This window comes from Canis lupus, chromosome 10 (genome assembly GCF_003254725.2).
Source record: "Canis lupus dingo isolate Sandy chromosome 10, ASM325472v2, whole genome shotgun sequence".
In the NCBI taxonomy this organism is placed as follows: domain Eukaryota; kingdom Metazoa; phylum Chordata; class Mammalia; order Carnivora; family Canidae; genus Canis; species Canis lupus.
The window spans coordinates 20,662,618-20,684,821 of NC_064252.1; the positions used below are offsets into that span (position 1 = coordinate 20,662,618).

Below are 22,204 nucleotides of genomic sequence, written 5' to 3' on the forward strand. Positions count from 1 at the left end.
CACACATATCTCTTTGCTGCATCAGCTAGGAAAGCCTAAAAGAAAAGATACTCCAGCAGCAACCCGAAATGACAAGGGAACAAGCAGCCAGAACTCTGATAAGGCTGGATATAGTTCTATGAGCACCACTCCCAGTGAAAGCCTCAGAATTTATAGGCCACCAGGTAAAGTACTCAAAAGTGTCTTGCCCCAGCATTGAAGCAAATGTACCTGTAGAATCAACACTGTTACAGTTCCATCTAACGTAAGACCTGAAAGGTCAACCGTTTCCCAAGTAACTTAACTGCATTCCAGAACAAAACTCAGAAGCATTTACGGGAATACACAAATAGCCATCAGGAACAAAGTGCACAACGTATGGCATTCAATAAAAAAATGTACAGGGCACCTGGGTGGCTCAGTTGGTTACGTGTCTGACTGTTGATTTTGGCTCAGGTCACAATTTCAAGGACAGGTTCTACCCTGGGTGAGGAGTCTGCTTGAGATTCTCTCTCTCCTTCTCCCTCTCTGTCCCTCCCTCCCTACCCCTGCTCATGTGTGCATGCTCGCTCTCTCTAAAATATATATATATATGAAACATGCAAAGAAGCAGAAAAACATGACTCATGATGAGGAGAAAAATCAGTGAACTAAAACTGACTCAGAACTAACACAGATGAAAAAAAAAAAAAAAAAGAACTAACACAGATGGGGATCCCTGGGTGGCGCAGCGGTTTGGCTCCTGCCTTTGGCCCAGGGCGCGATCCTGGAGACCTGGGATCGAGTCCCACGTCAGGCTCCCGGTGCATGGAGCCTGCTTCTTCCTCTGCCTATGTCTCTGCCCGGGACTCCAGGTTCGCGCCCTGGGGCAAAGGCAGGCGCTAAACTGCTGAGCCACCCAGGGATTCCCCACAGATGCAATTCTTAACAGAATTTTAACAAGTTAAGTCCGATGATGTATGAAAAAGACAAAACATTACGATCAAGTAGGATTTACCCTGGGAATACAAGGTTGACTTAACCTTCAAAAATCAAATAGTGTAATTCACTGTATCAACCAACTAAAAAAAAATAAAAGCCATTTGATCATCCTATTAGATGAAGGAAGAGTATTTGACAAAATCCAACATCTATTTCTGATAAAAACTCACAGAAAACTAGGAATAGGAGAAGTTCCTTAACCTAGGAAAGGGAATCTACGAAAAGCAGTTATTGTCATACTTAGTGGTGAAACTCTGAGATCAGGTAAGGCACAAGTGTCTCCCCTTGTTCAATGCTGTACTGGAGGTGCTAGCCAGTGAAATAAGGCAAGAAAAAGAAATAAAGGGGACTCCTAGGTGGCTCAGTGGTTTACCATCTGCCTTTGGCTCAGGGCGTGATCCCGGGGTCCTGGGATCAAGTCCCACATTGGACTCCCCACGGGGAGCCTGCTTATCCCTCTTCCTGTGTCTCTGCCTCTTGCTCTGTGTCTCTCATGAATAAATAAATCCTAAAGAAAAAAAATAAAGGCATCCAGCTTAAAAAGGAAGAAGAAGCAAAACTATCTTCATGTACAGATGACATAATTATCTGTGCAGAAAATTCTAAAAAAAAATCTATAAAATATGAAACACTTAACAGTAAATCTGACCAAAAAAAATATGAAAGACCTGTGCACTCAAAACTAGAAAAGACTGGAGGGAGGAATTAATGAAGAGCTATCTAACAGGAAAGAAATTCATGGCCCAGAAGTCTCAGTGCTGTTAAGATGTCATTCTCCCCACATTGATCTTTTGATTTAAGAAATCCCAATCAAAATCTTAGCAGGCTTTTTTGGTAGAAATTGAAAAATGGATTCTAAAATTAACAGAATAGGGCAGCCCCGGTGGCACAGTGGTTTGGTGCCGCCTGCAGCCTGGGGCGTGATCCTGGAGACCCGGGATCGAGTCCCGCATCGGGCTTCCTGCATGGGGCCTGCTTCTCCCTCTGCCTGTGTCTCTGCCTCTCTCTCTCTCTCTAAATGAATAAATAAATAAAATCTTTAAATAAATAAATAAATAAATAAATAAATAAATAAATAAAATTAACAAAATACCCAAAACATCTTCAGAAAAGAAGGATAAAGTTAAAGAATTTAATGCTACTTGACTTCAGTTCTTATTATAAAGCTACAATCAGCAGAAATTAGTGACACAAGTGTCAAATGAGACAAACCCACCAGTGGAACTGTAGTAGGCCCAAGCAGGGAGTCCATTGATTTCTGACAAAGATATAAAGGCCATACAGTGGAGACAGCAGTCTTTTTAATAAAGTATGTTACAACATTTACAAATGAAAAAGAAAAAGAGAAAAGAAATGAATTTTCATTCATATATGAAAATCAACTCAATAGATCTAGGACATAAATGTAAAACCTAAAAAATATAAAACTTGTAGAAGAAAGTAACCTCGGGTCAGGCAACGATTTATTAAATAGGACCCAGAAAGCAGGACCCACGAAAGAAAAACATTGATGGATTGCACTTCATCAAAATTAAGGACTTCTGTGCTTTGAAAAACACTGGTAAGGAAAAGAAAAGCCAAGCTACAGACTAGAAGAAACTATTTAGAAGTCACACATCCAATGAAACACTTGTATCCAGATATATTGAACACTTCTCAACTGTCAAGAGCATGGAAAGCCACTCAGCTTAAAATGGGCAAAAGATGGGATTCCTGGGTGGCTCAGTGGTTTAGCGCCTGCCTTCGGCCCTGGGCGTGATCCTGGAGTCCTGTGATCAAGTCTCACATCAGGCTCCCTGCGTGCGGCCTGCTTCTCCCTCTGCCTGTGTCTCTGCCTCTCTCTGTGTGTCTTTCACGAATAAATAAAATCTTTAATAAAAATGGGCAAAAGATATGAACAGAAATGTCACCAAAGAAGATGTGTACATATAAGAGGTACAGACTTGGAGTTATCACATAAACAAGTCATGAGGATGAAACGTACAGCATTGGAAACAGTCTGCACTATCATAATCACGTTGTACGGTGACAGATGGTGACTGCATATTGTGGTGAGTGCTGTGTAATGCACAGGATTGTAAACTCGCTGTGTTGTATATCTGAAACTAATACACTGTGTGTCAATCATACCTCAATAAAAACATTTTTAAAAAAGAAGATATTTGGTGGGGGCATCTGGGTGGCCAGGCAGTTAAGCATCTGTCTTCAGCTCAGGTCATGATCTTGGGGTCATGGGCTAGAGTCCCGTGTTGGGCTTCCTGCTCAGGGTGGAGGAGGTCTGCTTCTCCTTCTGTCTCTTCCCCTGCTCATGCTCTCTCTCAAATAAATAAAATCTTTAAATAAATTTTTAAAAAATTAAAAAGAAGATACCTGGCAAAAGAGCCTCAGCATCATTAGGCCTCAGGTAAATGCCAACGAAAGCCACCACCGTGACAGGCCATTACATACCTATTAGGACGGCTAAAACCCAGAAGACTGACCATATCTAATGTTGATAGAGGGTGTGCATGAGTTGGAACTCCCATGCACGCTGGTGGGAACATAATCTACCTTGTGTCCCAGCCATTCAGTCCTGGGCATTTACCAGAGAGAAGTGAAAACACATGGTCACACAGAGACTTGTATGCGAATGTTCCCAGCAGCATTATTTCTGACACTCAATACCTGGAAGCAATTCAAATGTTCATCAACAGGTGCATGAATAAATAAACCGTGGTGGAGCCATGGATACAACGGATAAAAAACCTAAACGACCGATATGTGCTTCGATGCAGATGAAATCTCAAAATAATTTTGCAGAGTGAAAGAAACCAGACTGAAAAGAACACCTACTGCATTATTCTTTTTATATAAAAGAATATAGGAAATTCTAGGAAAAAGGCACCTGGGTGGTTCAGTGGTTGAGCATCTGCCTTTGGCTCAGGTCGTGATTCTGGGGTCTTGGGATCGAGTCCCGCAACAGGCTCCCCACAGGGAGCCTGCTTCTCCCTCTGCCTGTGTCTCTGCCTCTCTCTCTGTGTCTCTCATGAATAAATAAATAAAATCTTAATAAATAAATAAAATCTTAATTTTTTTTAAATTCTGGGAGATACAAACAGATCCATAATAATAGAAAGATTGGTGTTGCTCAGGGGAGGGAGACCCAGGGGTGGGGAAGAGGGTTTATAAAAAGGTATATAAGTAAATTTGGAAGTGATGGGTTATTTTTTAAAAAGATTCTATTGGGATGCCTGGGTGACTCAGGCATCTGCCTTCGGCTCAGGGCGTGATCCCAGAGTCTCAGGATCGAATCCCACTTCGGGTTCCCTGCGTGGAGCCTGCTTCTCCCTCTGTCTATGTCTCTGCTTCTCTCTCTCTGTGTCTCTCATGAATAAATAAATAAAATATTTTTAAAAAGATTCTATTTATTTATTGGAAAGGGAGGGATCCCTGGGTGGCACAGCGGTTTGGCACCTGCCTTTGGCCCAGGGCGCGATCCTGGAGACCCTGGATCGAATCCCACATCAGGCTCCCGGTGCATGGAGCCTGCTTCTCCCTCTGCCTATGTCTCTGCCTCTCTCTCTCTCTCTGTGTGACTATCATAAATAAATAAAAATTAAAAAAAAAGATTATTTATTGGAAAGGAAAAGAGAGAATAAGCAGGGGGAGCGGCAGGCAGAGGGAGGGGGGAAGCAGGCTCCCTGCTGAGCAGGGAACTCGGCGCTGGACTTGGTCCCAGGACCAGAGATCATGACCTGAGCTGAAGGCAGACATTTCACCGACTGAGCCACCCAGGTGCCCCTGGAGGTGATGGGTTTTGTCACTATTTTCATTGTGGTGATGGCTTCACACTCAAAATGTGTGTGTGTGTGTGTGCGTGTGTACGCATCAAGTTGTACACTTGAACTACGAGCGGGTTTTTGTGCACCAGCCAAGTCGTTTGGAAGAATGGGGGCTGGGGATGGATCAGCCACGCCAGCAGCCTCACCCATCTGTTCCCCTGGGTGTCAACTTTAAAGTGAACACATTTCAAAAGAAAATAGAATAGAAAAGAAAAATAAAATAAAATAAAGTGAACACATTTCATTGACGGCCCTTCCACGGAAGCAATTTACATAATGCAGAAATATCCCCCGAGGGTTGGAAAATCTCATTTACAAATAAGCGGTAATCTTCGCTCTCAAATTAGCTAGTGACACCAGCCCTGGAGAATCTGGAAGGGAAACGAAGCAAGGTTTTAAGCAAGGTTTTAAGAAGCAAGAGATAATTCCAAATGACCAAAAGGACCAGCAACAATGGTAAGAAGTTAGAAGGACTTCAAACGCTGAGTGCACACCCGGGCCCTGAAAGCCAGGGCCCAGAGTTTGGGGGGTGCCCCTAGTGCGTTTCGCTGTGAGCCCTTCTGGTAAGTTCCCCCGCTTTGGTTTTTGCCACAAAGTTCCCTGGAATTCCCTGAAGACCAGTGTGGAACCCTCTCCCCCCAAACCCTTGCCCTCTCCTCATTTAGATGCAAAGTGCGTATCAGGCCCTGAACTCGGGTCCAGTGTAGGTTTTGATGAAGCCTATGGACTCGGGGCTAGTTGACGTGTCCCTTCCAAGTCTCAGTTGTGTCAGAGCTTTCAGATGGCTTGGGAATACATGTTGGGTTATAGTTCTTGGCAATGACTGAAAAGACACTAACTAGTTCTAGAATGGCGACCTTAAAACAAATTGGGGGAAGGTAATTTCAGACCCCTCCTGTTTGAAGGTGAGGATTTGGGAGAGAGGAAGTCCAGGCTGTGGACTCTGCCTTCCGGAGAAGGTGGGAGGGCATCTGAACACTCTTCCTGTCCATGGCGAGAACTTTCCAGAGGCTTTACCACTGTACCCACCCTGCTCATGCAAGATCTTTGTTTGAGAAGGACCCTGAGAGTGTGTGTGACCTGGAGGAAAGTGTATCCTTGAATTCTTTCATTATAAAATGGACTATACGGGATGCCTGAGTGGCTCAGTGGTTGAGCGTCTGCCTTGGGCTCAGTGCATGATCCCGGGGTCCTGGGATTGAGTCCTGCATCAGTCTCCCCGCAGGGAGCCTGCTTCTCCCTTTGCCTGTGTCTCTGCCTTTCCTCTCATGAATAAAGAAAATCTTTAAAAAAATAAAATAAAATGGACTCTATGTTTTCCAAAGAAGGGGGAAAACTGCCTTCTTTAGAAAAAGAAACAAATGACAGGATGAGCACTGGGTGTTATACCATATGTGGGCAAATCGAACTCCAATAAAAAAAATAAACAAAAAAAAAAAGGAGAGAACAAATAGACACAGATAAATCTTCTCAAATCCAGAAGAAATAACACATTTCTGAGAGTCAATATAAACACAAATAGTATCCAAAAACAACTAACCAGCATGCCGTGTATCTGTAACGTGGGGAATAAAAGACCCATTGGAAGATGAGAGTTGGGTTTTGATTCTGGGTTTTCTCCTACTCTGGGCTTGTCCTCTCCAGCATGTCCCCATGTCCTGAGGTCTGTCTTCCCTACTCTTTCTTCAAATAAACAGAACGATGAACTCAAACATTGCTCTTGGGACTCAGGGAGAGGAGGTGCATGCGGTGACTAACACGGTGCCTGGCAGCCTGGGCTGTCGCTGCCCCGACACCAGCTCAGGTGGGCCTCAGGGCGACCTCCAGATGCTCTGCAAGGTGGTCCCACACCACAGCACACCACATTGTTTCTGGAAGCTCCTATCACCCTGGATGCTGGCTTCTTTCCCTCGAAGCTCCTTCCCTCCCTAACATGGCATGAGAAAGACAGTCAAGACTTGAACCATTTATGAAGGTCTGTTGGGGTCGCTACAAAGGCTGCTTGGTCAGGTAGGCCACAGAGTCCATTAACGTGTCACCTCCTCTGGGTCTCACATGGATCGTGCAATCCTTGATTTACTAGGTTGAGGACACTGCTGCCAAAAAGGATGTTCGTACGGAGAACATGGCTTTAGAGCCCGCTGGGGGGCATGGGGTCAAGTCTTGGTACGGTTTCTTTCTAGCTGTGTGACCGGGCCATGTTACCTAATACCTGTGAGTTTATTTCCACTTGTAAAACGACAACAGTCTTCTCACTGAGTTTTTACGAGGATTAGGTGAGGCTTTGTACAAGATGCTTTTTCCTTCTGCCAGGAATGCTCCTTCCTGCTGCTTGTAGTTTTCTTTGAAGTGTTTCAAACATACAGGGAAAATATGCAGTATAACACCCACGCCCAGGTTTGCAAATGGTAATGTTTTGTCACACTGTTTCCTGCCTTTTGTCTAAAGCGCAACCCACGGGAGCGAACATCTCTGCAGGACTCTTTCCCCGGTGCCACCAGGTGACCGGCATCGTAAAGCTGGCATGAGCTTTGCCAGGTGTGCGTGTCCACATCCACCGACCACATTCGGTGCTGTTGGGTGTTGGAGACGTTACATGAATGGAATTATATCGAATACATCCTTAAGCTTGTTTATTTTCATTCAGTGTTGTTTTTGCAGATTCATGTTGTTACAGGTGGAGCTGATTCACTCTTTTAAGTTACTCTAAAGCATTCTGCTGCAGGAAGCTTTCATGATTTATCTGCTCCCCTTGTGTCCTAACCATCCCCACCACGTGTGTTACTGCGATGCCCACAGCGCCACACACATTGCTGCCCTGCATCCACTACCCCAAATACGGCTGCCATGCATGCATCTCCTTTTAAGCGATGTTGGTCCCCAGTGGCCCTGCTGGGTTTGGGTGGGTGCACCTTGCACTCCTCTCTCTATAGAGGTTTCATCAGTGTACACCGCTTCCAGCAGAGCATGAACCTTTCCTGCCCACTGTCACTAACGTAAGTGCCCAGTCCTGAAAATCGTCTTCCTGGAGCAGGAAAAAGTGAGAAGATGGTTGGTGGAAATGGGCTCCAGGTGAAGGACCTGACACACGGGAGAGCCACGGAGGGCAAAGAACGCAGAGGCCTTTCACTGACGTGGAGAACACCCTCCCTGGGGTCCCCAGAGAGTCCTGATATTCCGTGCTCAGAGTTGAAAACCATACGCCCTCTTCACTACCAAGCACAAGCTGCCAACCCAGACCCAGCACCTTCAGTCCTGACCCGAGACCCACTCCCACCACGAAGCCTGTGAGTCAGGCCCACCCCAGATGGGCAATCGAGGGCACAGTTCGCACCACATTCTCCCGGCCTGGCTTCAACGTTGCCTGGAATGAAGTGTTCCATGATTTCTTCTCAGACATGGCGAGGCTACCTGGGTGGACCCCATGTTTTATTTCTTTGTATTTGCCCTGGTGATGCTTGCTGCAGTTCTCTCTTTTTTTTTTTTATTTTTTTTTATTTAAGATTTTACTTCTTTATTTTGAGAGAGAGTGAGTGAGCACGGGGAAGGAGCAGAGGGAGAGGGAGAGAAACTCAAGCAGACTCCCTGGTGAATGCAGAGCTCAGCATGGGGCTCGATCCCAGGACCCTGAGATCATGACCTGAGCCAAAACCAAGAGCTGGATGCTCAACCGGCTGAGCCACCCTGGAGCCCCTTCATTGTAATTCTTGATGCAGTGTAGAAAATAGGGAGATAATTCATATATACTTCCAGATAAAAAATAAAAAATCATCCTTTTTATTATAACAGAAGTCTCTGCTTTAAAGAAATAGAAACTCAGAATTTTTAGAAATGGAGCTGACCGCCTTAACTAAATTTCAAGCGTCATTCACGTATAGTTTTTAAAAGTGGGCATACATAGGGCAGCCCGGGTGGCTCAGTGGTTTAGCACCACCTTTGGCCCAGGGCAGGATCCTGGAGACCTAGGATCGAGTCCCACGTCGGGCTCCCTGCAGGGAGCCTGCTTCTCCCTCTGTCTGTGTCTCTGCCTCTCTCCTTCTCTCTCTCTCTGTGCCTCTCATGAATAAATAAAATAAAATCTTAAGAAACAAAAAGTTTAAAAAATAAAGAAATAAAAGCGGGCATACTGTGAGACACAATGTTTCCAGAGACGCCTCCAGGCCCAGTGGACTGGATGTTGTGCTTTATCATGTCTAAAGAGTTCACTGCACAAAGATGTGGCTTCTTTGCCAGCTAAAGAGAACAATTTTCTCTGCAGGAAAAACAACAACAACCACAACAAAAACATTTCTAAATAAGGTTTTTTAGGATCCAGCACACTCACCTGTGATAACAGATCCATCTGATCCCGGGCCACTTCCTAAATACTGGTATTCTGTAAAACTAAAACTTCCAGAACTATCCTCACCAATGGACTGAGAAATCTCTTGGATGTTTCCCATTTCTTGTAGAAATTCTTCAGATAACGGGCTTTCCAGGTCATCAGCCTCAAGGGGGGAGAGGGGGCAAATCGGGCTTTCTGTGTCTACCATCTTGACTGGATGGTTCTGGAAATGTAGCTGAGCCCCAACCTGGGAGGAGAGAGAAGTGACCAGTAAGACATAGAAGAACACTGGTTTTCCTTCAGTGAGGACATCACTTACTGACAACGACATGCCGAGTTCATAATCTAAGAAGGAACACGGTTGACCACCTTATCTCAGTGTGCCTCTCGATAAGAGTACTCAGAACATGAAAATCTGGGGACGCCTCTGTGGCTCAGTGGTTGAGCGTCTGCCTTCGGCCCAGGGCGTGATCCCAGGGTCCCAGGATCAAGGCCCACATTGAGCTCCCTGCAAGGAGCCTGCTTCTCCTTCTGCCTGTGTCTCTGCCTCTCTCTCTGTGTCTCTCATGAATAAATAAATAAAATCTTTAAAAAAAACCAAGAAAATGAAAATCTTTAAACACAAAATGCTTAAGGAGGCAAAGCCGATCTTGCTAGAATCATTCACCTGCTCACGAGTGCACACTGCACGCTCAGCCCAGCCCACTGTATCTGAGCTGGACAGAAACGGCAGTGGACACAGAGTCCTTGCCTTCCTAGGACATCTGTTTTGGTGGGGCCACAATTAGCAAATAAACAAATGCACGTGTGGAATGAGTGTCCGGTGGCAATCCGACAGCACAGTAAGAGTGGATGCAGAACGGACACAGCCTTAGTGAGGGACACTGCCTTGCCCATTTGGGGACAGCAGAACCTGAGAGGGTGAGCTGCGCTGAGGTCTCAGGGGAGAATGTTCCAGCCAACAAAAGCAAGCACAGAAGCCCCATGATGGAAGCCTTCTAGGAACAAGCAGGCCAGGGTGGCTCAATTGAGGGGCATGGGAGAGCAGGAGGGACAAGTCGTCAGCACACACCCTGGTATAGTATCATGTTTGCCTTGTACCCATGGGGTAACTCGTGTAGGTCAGACTGAGCGAGCAAACAAACAGTACTCTCCGGGTGGGTACTGTTAGGAGCTGAACTGTATCTCTCCAGAATTCGTATTGGAATTGGAATCCCAACCCCAGGACCTCAGAATGTGGCGATATTTGGAGAGAGGGTCTTGAAGAGGCACTTATGTTAAAATGAGGCCTTTAGAGCAGGCCCTGATCCATCTGATGGGTGCCCTTATAGAGGGAGGAAATTGGGACACACAAAAAGAGACACCAGATGTGTGTGTGCAGGTGGACAGGTGCATGACAGGTCCACCTGCCTGAACTGCCCTCCCATCTCTGTCCTCCTGGGCTCTCGCCCTGGGCCCACCCATGGGCCCGGCAGCCATGCATCATTCAGTGACATTTAGTTTCTAGAGCTGCTTTCCCATATGAATGGCCACAGTGAAGTCCACGGCCCCCGGCACCCAGAGGACCCAGGGAGGTGTATTGCTGCCAACAGCCAAGGATCACGAAGCCGCTACCACCACATCGTGACCACCAGATGCCAGGCTCTCCCAGCCGAGTGAGAAAACTATTCCAAAGCAAATCCACGGAACGTGCTCTTATAAAACATTTTCACATTTCGGCCCTAGTTACAGTAAACATCTTTAAGTGCAAAGATGAAGGGATGTTTTGACTTCCTTTAGAAATGAAAAATGGGGACAATTCACACATTTTTGTGAAAGTCACATCCCATGCTTAGAATTCAGACAATAAGTTATGCTTGACAGTAACACACAGGAGAGATAAAAGTGAATCATTAGCCTTTCATAAGATTTAAAAGGCTTTCTATCTAATATATATATAATCAGGCTGTGAATCTGTGTGTTTTTTCTATTCTGCATTATATCTTTCAAAATTATTTTTATTTTTTATATTTTATTTAAATTCAATTTGCCAACATATAGTATAACAGCCAGTGGTCATCTCCTCATTCTGCATTATATCAGAAGGAAGATTTCTTCAAATGGCAAGCAAGACAGTGGGGTAAATATTACTTAAGATATTTTTTCACCATGAACAAAAGGTTAAAAACTGCAGTCACTAACGTAAAATAATAACCATAAAGTTCAGCCTAGTAAGTATCAGATAGCTGGACAGAGACTGTGCTGTCAGTGGGGCTGGGACCAGCCCCTCATCAGATTCCCAGCGCTACATGGGAAAATGCATGTGCACAGCTGCCTTTTTTTTTCTTTTCTGCAAATACGTATTTTTTCTTTTTAATTCATGAGAAATACAGAGAGAGAGCCAGAGACACAGGCAGAGGGGGGAGCCTGATGTGGGACTTGATCCCAGGACCCCAGGATCACACCCTGAGCTGAAGACAGACGCGCAACCACTGAGCCACCCAGGTGTCCAAACACCTTTATCTTTAAAGGTGCAAGAAGAGGGGGCGCCTGGGCGGCTCAGTTGGTTGAGTGTTTGACTCTTGGTCTCAGCTCAGATCATGATCTCAGGGTCCTGAGATTGAGCCCCGAGTCGGGCTCTGCGCTCAGCAAGGAGTCTGCTTCAGATCCTCTCTCGGCCCCTCCCTCTTGTGCTCGCTCTAAAATACATAATGAGTCTTCAACCGCTGAGCCACCCAGCCGTCCCTTTTCTGCAAATATTCTATCTTCCAAGCAGGAGCGTCAAAGCTGGAAGAATTGATCATCAACTATAAAAAGATGTCAAGTTCCTTGTCATTATATTCAGGGAGCTCAAATGCTCTTATCATTTTACTTTTCAGTTGCTTTTAAAGCATAGCTGAGATTTATTTAGGGAAATGTTGGTCTTACTGTCTATGGAGAGCTAACAAGATAAAATCCCTCTGCGGAGTGAGGCAACACTGTCCTGAACTCTGGCCAGAGGACTGGTGCTTGCACAGATCACTGAGCACACTGGCCCTGTCTCGCTTCCGGCCAGGGCAGATAAGGCCCGGCTCCCTTTGAAGGCGTCCCCAGGTAGGCAGCTGGGGCTGCCCAGGCACACCTGCCCTGTGGCTCTGGGCATGCTCTGGCTCCCGGCCTCCCCCTCCCGCGGCCGTGGCTTCTGCTCAAGCAGCAGAAATAACACAGCAAGTCTGGCTCTAAAGTCCACATAGCACGGCCACTGCCCAGTTCCTCGAGGAGAGCAAACCAGGCGCCAGGGGCTGTGTCCTCCGCCCCAGGTGCTCTGGAGGGACAGACGGGCGCAACAAATGACCTCGTTCCTCAGCAGCTCCCAGTCTGGCCGAGGAGGCGAGATGAAACGGCCACAGGAAAAGCAGAGAACGGCAGCAGGACTCCAGAGGGCCTCCTGTTCCCTAGATCAGAGAGGCTCCGACGGAGGCCGAGAGCCAGCTCCCAGCGAGGTGCATGTGCCGTGTAATCCTTCTCGAACCCGAGGCCTGCGGGGGCCCTAAACACATCTTTGCTTTCCCGTCCAATGTCACTGCTGGAGCTGCAACTTGTTGTTTCAGAAACTCAAGTGTAAGCTGATGAAATTCATTTATCAGTCACAATATTCCTGTGAGCAGAGTGTGCAAAAACTATAGGACATAAAAGAAGGAAGGAGGGAAGGAAGGAAGGAAGGAAGGAAGGAAGGAAGGAAGGAAGGAAGGAAGGAAGGAAGGAAGGAAGGAAGGAAGGAAGGAAGGAAGGGAGAGAGACCATCACCATTCTGTGTCACGGAGGGCAGGTGAAGCACGGGAGGATTTGACATTAATTCACGAGCTTTACCGCACGCATGGTGTTCTCCAAACCCCCAACCCTTCCACAGCATCACTTTTTAAAAGATCAGGATGAAATGAGGTGCTGAGGGCACCACGAGCTCTTACTCTGGGAAGCCGAGCAGGGCTCGGCCCACCGGCCTCTGGGTTCCCGCGGCACCTCAGCCCTATTCTGACTCCGCTCTGATCAGAGGCCCGGAGAACTTTCCGCACCTGCCTGGGGGGCAGAGGATGCATTTAGCTAATCTCCGTATCCGTGCTTCTGGCACGGTCCTTACGGTGCAGGCGGCAGCCTGTGTGGACTCCTGAGGCTCCGCGAAGACCCCACAGCATGTGCCCCTGCCAGCGACCCCACAGGGACTCGGTGAGAGGGCTGGGGGCCCCCGCTATGCTGTCAACCACCCCTGGCATGGGCTGCTCTGGATCTAGAACAGAAGTCAGAGTGGTTCTGCATTGGGAAAGGATCAGATATTTGCACAGTGAAGTATGATCGCCTGAGGGGCTTAAAAACAACGCGCACTAGAGGAAAAAGAAATCTAAGCCTCGTAGTGAACAACAGAAGTTCCAAGTCGGCAGGAAAGAGCATGTGTTGGTCAGGGGTGGGGGAGCCGGTCAGGGATTGGGGGAGTGGGTCAGGGGTGGGGTGAGCAGGTCAGGGGTGGGGGAGCGGGTCAAGGATTGGGGGGAGCGGGTCAGGGGTGGGGGGAGCAGGTCAGGGGTGGGGGAGCAGGTCAGGGGTGGGGGGAGCGGGGCTGCCACCGTGGGCTCCTTTACACCGAGGGAGAGGCCTGGGTACGGACCGTGGGGTAAAGGCCTGTATGGATGATAATCAGTTTGACTCTGCACCTTAGAAGCGACAGAGAACATGGGGGAATGTCCTGTGCTAACATAAAGTCGGCACTTTGAAGAAAAGGCAAAGAACTTTTCTCGTTTCATCAAATGATTGCGATCAGAGACCATGGAGGAAGCACCTCCTCGTTGGCTCCCGGGGCTGTTACTGCGTCTGACTCACCCCTGCGCCCAGTTTCTTGAACCCGCGAGGCCTTCCGTAAATATTTTCAGAAATTAAACATTAAATAACAGCTTGATACTGTCCCAACCGTCAAAATATTTTTATATGCTATGGGATCGGATACTCAAGAGAAAGAACCGATGGAGCTGGGGCTTGAATTTTCCCCACTCGGGACTTGTATTGGACACAAAGGGATTCAAATACAAACACTGGACTTTTACTGCTACGACTTGTCTTCTGTGATCGATCCTGATTTATTACACTGTAAAACTCCCTTGAAGTACACTTGATGTGCCTACTAATGCCGCCTTATAGAAACCTGTTTATGTTTCCCTTTGCTAAATTAAGTCTGATAAGACTTCACCAAGGGTTTGAAAGGTAAAGGATGGGATTTTTGTCAAAAGAGTACCATTTACACGGCAGATGAGAGTCCGCCAACCGTAATTTGCTACCTTGTCGGATTCTTGATACTTTTCTGTATACCTATTACTTAGTATTTAGAGATTCAGCTCAATTCGTTGGGCTAGGATTTAACATAACATTTCAAAATAAACAAAGAAATGCCGCAAAGCTCTCTGTACTTTCACCGGGCATCAGAAGTTCATAGAAATTGATTACCCGCAGCCACCTGCATAATGATTAATGTGCTTCCAAAGTCAGCTCGGAAAATGCCTCGGACGTTGGAAACAGAAGACTTGAGCACCAGAGTGTGGAGGAACCCGGGACTCGGTGTTTTAATGCATTAAGCCAAAGGCGAGGTAATTACAAGTAGTTTGCACGCCACACAGATTTATCTGGGAACATCTAAGATCTTCCCCAACGACGCCTAAGGCATCGGTGTTTTGTAACCAAAAGAACTTGGCGAGTGAAAGTGGGTGAGGAGCACAGTGTTGCAGGGAACCTGAGTCTCTGCACCTTTATCTTTATTTTTTTAAATTTATTTTTAAAAGATTTTATTTATTGATTCATGAGAGACACAGAGAGAGGCAGAGACACAGGCAGAGGGAGAAGCAGGCTCCATGTGGGGAGCCCGATGCAGGACTCGATCCTGGGACCCCAGGGTCACGCCCTGAGCCAAAGGCAGACGCTCAACCGCTGAGCCACCCAGGCGTCCCAACACCTTTATCTTTAAAGGTGCAAGAAGAGGGGGCGCCTGGGTGGCTCATTTGGTTGTTTGACTCTTGGTCTCGGCTCAGATCACCATCTCAGGGTTCTGAGATTGAGCCCCGAGTTGGGCTCTGCGCTCGGCAGGGAGTCTGCTTCAGATTCTGTCTCTCTCGGCCCCTCCCACTTGTGCTCCATCTAAATTACGTAAATGAATCTTTAAATGAACAACAAGAACAAAAAAAGGTGCAAGAAGAATCTTCCCAAGAAAACTCCTGAAAACTTCCAAGAAAACTCTTGCCGGTTTTACACAAGGTTTACACTGTATGATAGTATCTAACTTCACTTCACACCCAGCAAGCCTTTCCCATTTTCCAGAAACAAGACTTCTTATTTTTAAATATAATCTTATCCTTGTTGGTGGTGAAATTAAAATAACAAGAAAGCTGTAACTTCGGACACATCGTGCACCTGTCGCAATGAAATCTGAGCCCAAGTGCTTGTCGCAAGACTCGGTAGCCAACGGAGATGAGGTTCGTGTTGACCACACAAACGCGCTGCTCTGATGCAGACGGAAGCCCAGTGGTGAGGGCGGCTCCGAAGCAGGTGCCCACCAGACAGCAGAGACGCGACAGTGGCCGAGGGCCTCGCCAGGGACAAAACCGAATGATGACATTCAGGAACAAGGAAGGCCCTGCCTGGTTATGGCAGAGTGACATCAGACATGCAGCAGCAACCTCTGTAAGGCTGAGCCTTCCTTTCTGGGTGAAACCGATGGTCACTTTGGGTTGGGAGACCATGTTTTATGAACATCCTGTAACACGTGAATGTCCACCTGAGCTAGTGACTTGCTTAACCCTGAGGAGACACTGGAAAAGGCAACCTTGGCCCTGGAGGGACCCACGGCCCCAGGGCAGAGGGTGTGGGGCCGGGAAGAGGACACAGAGGGACACGGTAATACTGGCTGAGCACCACCTCGGGCAGGGCCCCAGGAACAGCCATACGTGCTAAGTTCCCCCAACTGGGCAGGGCAGGTGGTGTCCATCCCATTTCCAGAGGAGGAACCCAGCAGTTAGGGGGCTAAATAGCTTGCCCAGTAGTAGGTGAGGAGAAACAAACAAACGATTACAGAGGCAATAACATAGGGAATCCTGGGGTGGGGTGGGGGCGCAGGGCGTCCAGAACGTGCCTTGAAGGAAGGGACGCCCAAGTTGAACGCTGAAAGATGATTAGAGAGAAATCCAGAAAATAATGATAGGAAAGAGGGGAAGGGGCATCTCCAAGCCTAAAGCATCATCAATAAGCTGCTGCGAATGGTGGCACGATCTGCACTGAGACTCGTCATTGCTGTGCTACCGCATAACAAACAACCCTGCAATGTAGGGGCTTGACACACCGCCCACACACGTGCTCACAATTCTGCAGGTCAGCGGTTTGGGCCACGCTGCTGGGCGGGCCATCGGGCGGCTCACCCACGGCCGGATGGTGTGTGGAGATTGGAGCTGGCTGCTGCCTGAGCCTTTCTCAGAGGCCTGCCCAGCCGGGTTCAGAGTCTTCGGGAGCGCAGCATCCCGAGGGCTGAGTGTGGGAACTGTAAGACCACACTTGCGAGTCATTTGGCGTTACTTCTGTCCCATGCTGTGGCCCAAGGCAGGCTCAGATCCAAAGGGCGAATGAGCCCTACCTCTAATGGGGGTGGGGGGGCACGAAGATTTTGTGACCATTGTTGACGCAGCACAAGGGGCAGTGGGAGGGATGGATGGGAGAAGCAGGAGAGGTGCGCGGCCCAGCCCGGCCTGAGCATCACTGCTGGTGGTGGGCAGGGGTGTAGTCCTCAGCCCCTGAGCAACGGGAGTCAGGGCGGGGTGCTGGGCAGCAGTGGGGCCCAGCAACATCTGCATTGGGACGCCCCGGCAGCAGGGTGGCACCTGGCTTTGAGGGACACAGGACGAGAAGTAGCCAGAGTCCTTATGAGACTGTTGAGACCATCCCCAGGAGAGGTGTCAGTGCCCCCAGGAGGGAGGACCAGAAGGACACCAGGGCTCACACTGGTGGCGCACGGCAGCAGGGATGCGGGGCAGAGTCGAGGGGAGACCTAGGCTCTGGCCGAGGTAACTGGGAGGGCAAGGTGACGTCCGTGGAACCCAGGCCGGAGGGGAAGGGCAGGTTCCCAGGGGGAGGGGGCCGCGGCCCATGGAAAGGCAGTCGTAAGGCAGCTGCAGAGTTTGTGAGGGACACACGGGTTCCACTCCTCGGGCCTCCCCGCCTTCTCGGGGAGTCGCAGCGCAGCGGGCAGCGTTCACCTCTACGGTTCTCAGCAGCAGCGAGAGAGGATGCAAGTCTCCCTCTCAGGGCACAGGGCAGCGCTGTGTGTGACCCTGAATACGTTACCACGTTTCTTAGAGCCTCGCTTTCCATACCTGGAGTCGGGGCACTTCGGCAGGTTGTTCTGAGTGGTTGCAGAAGGATGGGCACCCTGTCCTTCCCCCAGACAATATCGTCCCCGGAGGCAAGACCAGGCCTCATTCGAGTGTACGCACAAAACACACCCTTGAGCTAAACACAAAGGGAAGGGGAGAGCCCTGCCGGTAACCAAGAACAAACGTCTGGGACCTGTGAAGGACTTCGCGTCACTCAAACCAATGACGCGGTCGGGAGCAGATCACACCTGGTGAGCAGCGGCATCCAGCCCTACGAGGGTGTTTCCGACCCACCAACCCTGCAGCCTCTAGATTCTCAGACAGACACGCAAGGCTAGTTTCAAAGAAAGTCCCTTTCTCTTTAACTTCCAGGGGACAAGTCAATGGAAGTCCATATTTACTCAAGATCAAGAGTAACCAAGTGGAAAGATAATTACCTCTGGGGTAATTCTATATCCTGGAGGTTAATTTTGGTTTTACGATTTCAGGAAGCTGATAAAAAGACATGCCCATTCTCAAAACTTTCTCCTGGGACTTTCTCCTTCATTTTCAGAAGGCCACGGTGTTGCGTTTTGCCTGAGCAGACAAGTTCTGGAGGCACCTCGACTTCTTCCAAGTCCAGCGAAAGGCGACATGGGAAGAGGACAGGGTCAACAGTAGAGTTCTGAACTAAGGGAACACCAAGGAAAAACGCTTCTCACTCTATTTATAAAGTTACAGGAAACGGTAAATGCCAGGGGTTTCTGATGAGGGCACAGCCTCTCCAGCAATGCTCTGAGCGCCCAGCACCCACTCGCCCGTGGAACCATCTAAGAACTCATCATCAGTTCCTTCTACACACACAAGAATGATTTTTCCAATATGGGCCAACCTTTAAAAAAAATTTTTTTTTGAAGATATTATTTATTTATTCGTGGGAGACACAGAGAGAGAGGCAGAGACATGGGCAGATGGAGAAGCAGGCTCCTTGCGGGGAGCCCGATGCAGGACTCGATCCCAGGACCCCGGGGTCACGCCCTGAGCTGAAGGCAGACACTCAACCACTGAGCCACCAAGGGGTCCCCATGGGTCAACTTTCCCCATGGGTCAAGGTGAGAACCGTTATGACAACTTCGTAAATGACTCTACGTAACAAAGTCAGGAGATGTGTCTTCAGGGTTTTCCGCCGTCAGATTTTCCAACTAAACTGAACAACGGGTGCCGGCTCATTCCTCATTCTGTGTTCTGCTCTATGGCAAAGTAGACCAAAATAAGAAAAAAGCCCAAATCTGGGATAGTTCCTCCTCCATGGGATGGAGGAAAAGGAAATGCTTCTCCTCTGCATTGGTTCTAGTTACATGGGATATTAGAATTATGTTTCTTCTGTCACCAAGATGTCGTGTGTCTACTTTATCGGTCTGTGCATGGCCTGTAATGGGCACGTAGGACACAGCTGACAAGGACACCACTCGTCCTCGAGTTGGGAGGGGGGTTAGAAGATAAAAGGTGTTGACCACCAACCACCCCCGAAATACCAGGCCCACGGAGGGCTCTGGGAAGAGAGACCCTGCAGACCACAGAGGAGAAACCGGGTGACCACACGCAGAAAGCAAACAGGAGCTGCGCTTTCCAGAACTTATTTCCAATATAAAGCTTAAACTCAGCCCAATGCCTGGGAAGCATATGCTTGGAGTCTGTCAACACCGCCACCATACTCAGTCAGTGGAGGGTCCAACTCTTGTGTTGGCCCAGGTTGTGATCTCAGGGTTGTGAGATCAAACCCCACGTCAGGCTCCGCGCTCAGCGCAGAGTCACCTTGAGATTCTTTCGCCCTCTGCCCCTCCCCCACTCATGCACTTGCACCTCTCTAAAATAAATAAATAAATCTTTAAAAAAAACCACAAAAATCAAAAAACAAACTCACCACCATAGCTTGGAGTTGGGCACCACAGAGCAAATGTCCTCAGAGGCTCTGAGCGCCACTCCCTTGTTGGTAAAGAGACGAGCATGTGGAGAGGAGGTGGTGGATCGTACGGTTTAATACGCTCATGTCCCAATCCTCGCTGAAACCACAGCAGAGAAATTAAAATAAAAAACAAAAGGTGTAAGTGGATGAAGTGCAGGAGGGAGGTGACAACAGAAGTATTTGGAGGCTGGAGAGTAGGGGGAGGAAGGCTTTAGAAAGGAGGAGGTAAACCAGCGTCGGGAGACCAAGACTGTGAGGCCCACCCTGCAGAGTGTGGGGTGTTGAGGTACCAGGTGCACCAGTGGGGGGCAGCCCGACCCACAGGCCCGCCCCACATTCCTCTGGGGGGGTCTCCCGCCCCCCACCTGCCCCCACTGCAGGGGTCTGAAATATCTCATATAGGAAGGTCTTCCCCCGAGAGGGAACACCTGCAGACACCTGCCAAGGGCAGGCCCTGTCCGCTCCCAGCCTGCACTCTGCAGCAGGGCTGCCTCCACCGTCCCCACCCTCTGCTCAGGAGCCCAGCCAGCTACGAAGCCCCTCATTTTCCCGTGGAAGGAGACAAGCCCAAGATGGCAGACTGTTTGCCAGGAAGGCCTCTGACAGGGAAGAAAGAGAGCTAACCAACCAACAGCTACGGAAAGATCGACGTGGAGAAACAGAATACAGGAGGAAGAAAGAACAAAACCAGAGGAACTGGTATTAATTTCCCTGGACAGATAAGACACTGCCCTTGTGGAACAAGAACATGCCATAAAAAGGAACAGAGAACAGAAGCTCTCTTGGGAATTAAAAAACCTGCCATCGTGGGGATGCCAGGGGGGCTTAGCAGTTGAGCGTCTGCCTTTGGCTCAGGGCATGATCCTGGGTCCCGGGATCGAGTCCCGCATCGGGCTCCCCGCATGGAGCCTGCTTCTCCCTCAGCCTGTGTCTCTGCCTCTCTCTGTGTGTGCTTCATGAATAAATAAATAAAATCTTTACCCCCCTCCTGCCATCACACACTTAATCAAGAAAGGTAGGGTGGAGGCCTCTCTGTGTGGCAGAAAGAAGTGAGAAGCAGGAAAGGGTAGCTGACAACGGAGAGGGCCAGGAGGTGGTCTGCAGGCCCGGCCAACAGCGGGAGGCCTGGGTGAGGGCAGTGAGCACAGGAAAGTGGCAGCGGATGAGCTCGAGAACATTGCGCAGAAATGAAGGCAGTGGCAGCGCCCACCAGGTCCGCCACAGGTCACCGGGAGGCTCCAGTACATACTGGGGACAAAGAGAAGCTTTTGGAAGCTTACGAGAGGCTTTTGGAAGCAGGAGGACACGTCATATGCAAAGGATCAACTACCAGGTGCTTCTGGGTTTCTCAAGCAAGCGCTGGAGGCAGAAGCACAACCAGCTCTTGGATGCCAAAGTGAAATCGCTTCCAAGTCGTTACTAAATATTCAGATAAGTCATCCATCAGTGGGCGGGCAGAAAAGTTCCTATATATTCTCTTCGTATGGTAGCTGTGTCTCTGGGCCTCCTGCCTCTCTCCCTCCGTAATGCTTGCTACGGGCCTCGTTCTGGAGGGAATTCTTGGTGAAGATGGTTCTTGTTTACAGAGGTCTGGAGTTGGACTCTGGAGCAGTGGCGTTTCCAGCTGTCTAACTCGTAGTGGGGCAGCAAACATTGCTCGTACCCCTCAGGTCAGCACAGTTCTACAGACCCCTGTGGGCCAACTTTATGACCGGGTCATCGTCGGCCATTATGCAGACACGACACCACTGTCAAGTAGACATTCTGACGACGTGGATGACGGCAGGAACGCTTCCAGAATCCTTATCGCATGCCAAGACTGGATGAACGCACCTCAGTCTTCAAACAGCCCCACAGAGTGGGCACTCTTGATATGCTTACTCTCCCGATGAGAGAACTGCAGGACAGAGAGGTGGCGGTGACACGCTCAGGGTCACGCCACCAGTGGAGTCGCAGTTCAAACCCAGCCAGGCAGGCAGTTTCTTCATCCAAGCACCACGCAACTGTCCTCTTTGGAACGTCTCCCAGAGCTCATGTGCACGGCTTCCAATCTCACCACCAGCAATTTAGAGATGTGACAACTTGGTTCCGGGTTACCTGCAAGGGCTTCCCTTCCCAGTTCACCTGTGCCGGGCACACGCTCCACTGTGTCAACGTCATCCTTTGCTAGAGTCCTTATTTAGAGGTGAGAAAAAACAACAATCCAGCATCTCTCTAATTTTTTTTTTAAATAAAGACTGGAGGGGCACCTGGGTGGCTCATTCAGTTAAAGCGTCCATCTGACTCTTGCCCCAGGTCATGATCTTAAGGTCCTGGGATCGAGCCCCACAAAGGGCTTCACGCTCAGTGTGGAGTCTGCTTGGGATTCTCTTTATCCCTCTCTCTCTCTATCCCACCCTCCTGCTCTCGCTCTCTCTCCCTAAAATAAATAAATCTTAAAAAAATTAAAGACTAGAAGTTTCAACCAGAGGCAAAATGAAATGTGAGGCCTACTGGAATCCCCACTATTAGGGCTGCTTAAATGTTTGCATAGCTAGTGGAGAACTGCCCCCTTGGCCAGCGGATGGAGACTCGTCTGTAAGTATCTTCACGTGGGGACACTTGAGGCTCCGAGGAAGACCTCAGAGCCAAGGCTTCAGTGCTAGTGCTGACTAGGGCCCAGTCGCTTTGTTCTGTTTTTAAAATCGGCTTTATTAATGCAGCATAAGGGGCCTACGATAATCTGTACATAACTAAAGTATGCAGTTTGATAAGTTTTTTTTTTAATAATTTTCTTTTTTTTTAAATTTTTTTTTAAATT

General features: G+C 48.7%; 1 protein-coding gene across 10 annotated transcripts in view; it reads right to left on the minus strand.

Moving 5' to 3' along the window:
• Positions 1-22,204, minus strand: part of PPARA (peroxisome proliferator activated receptor alpha) — a 72,947-nt gene that overhangs the window by 20,598 nt on the left and 30,145 nt on the right. For 5 of the 10 annotated variants that reach the window (XR_004803210.2, XR_004803211.2, XM_025456413.3 and 2 more), the window contains 2 exons: positions 19,363-19,501; positions 9,106-9,352 (listed from right to left, as the gene is read on the minus strand). Coding sequence is in view for 8 of the 10 variants with exons in the window: in XM_025456413.3 (XP_025312198.1) it covers positions 9,106-9,352; positions 19,363-19,368 (253 nt within the window). In the remaining 2 variants the exon portion in view is untranslated. Of the gene's footprint in view, positions 1-9,105; positions 9,353-12,418; positions 12,717-19,362; positions 19,502-22,204 lie in introns of those variants that run through there. The other 5 variants (XM_035696251.2, XM_049115240.1, XM_035696254.2 and 2 more) reach the window with 2 other exon arrangements.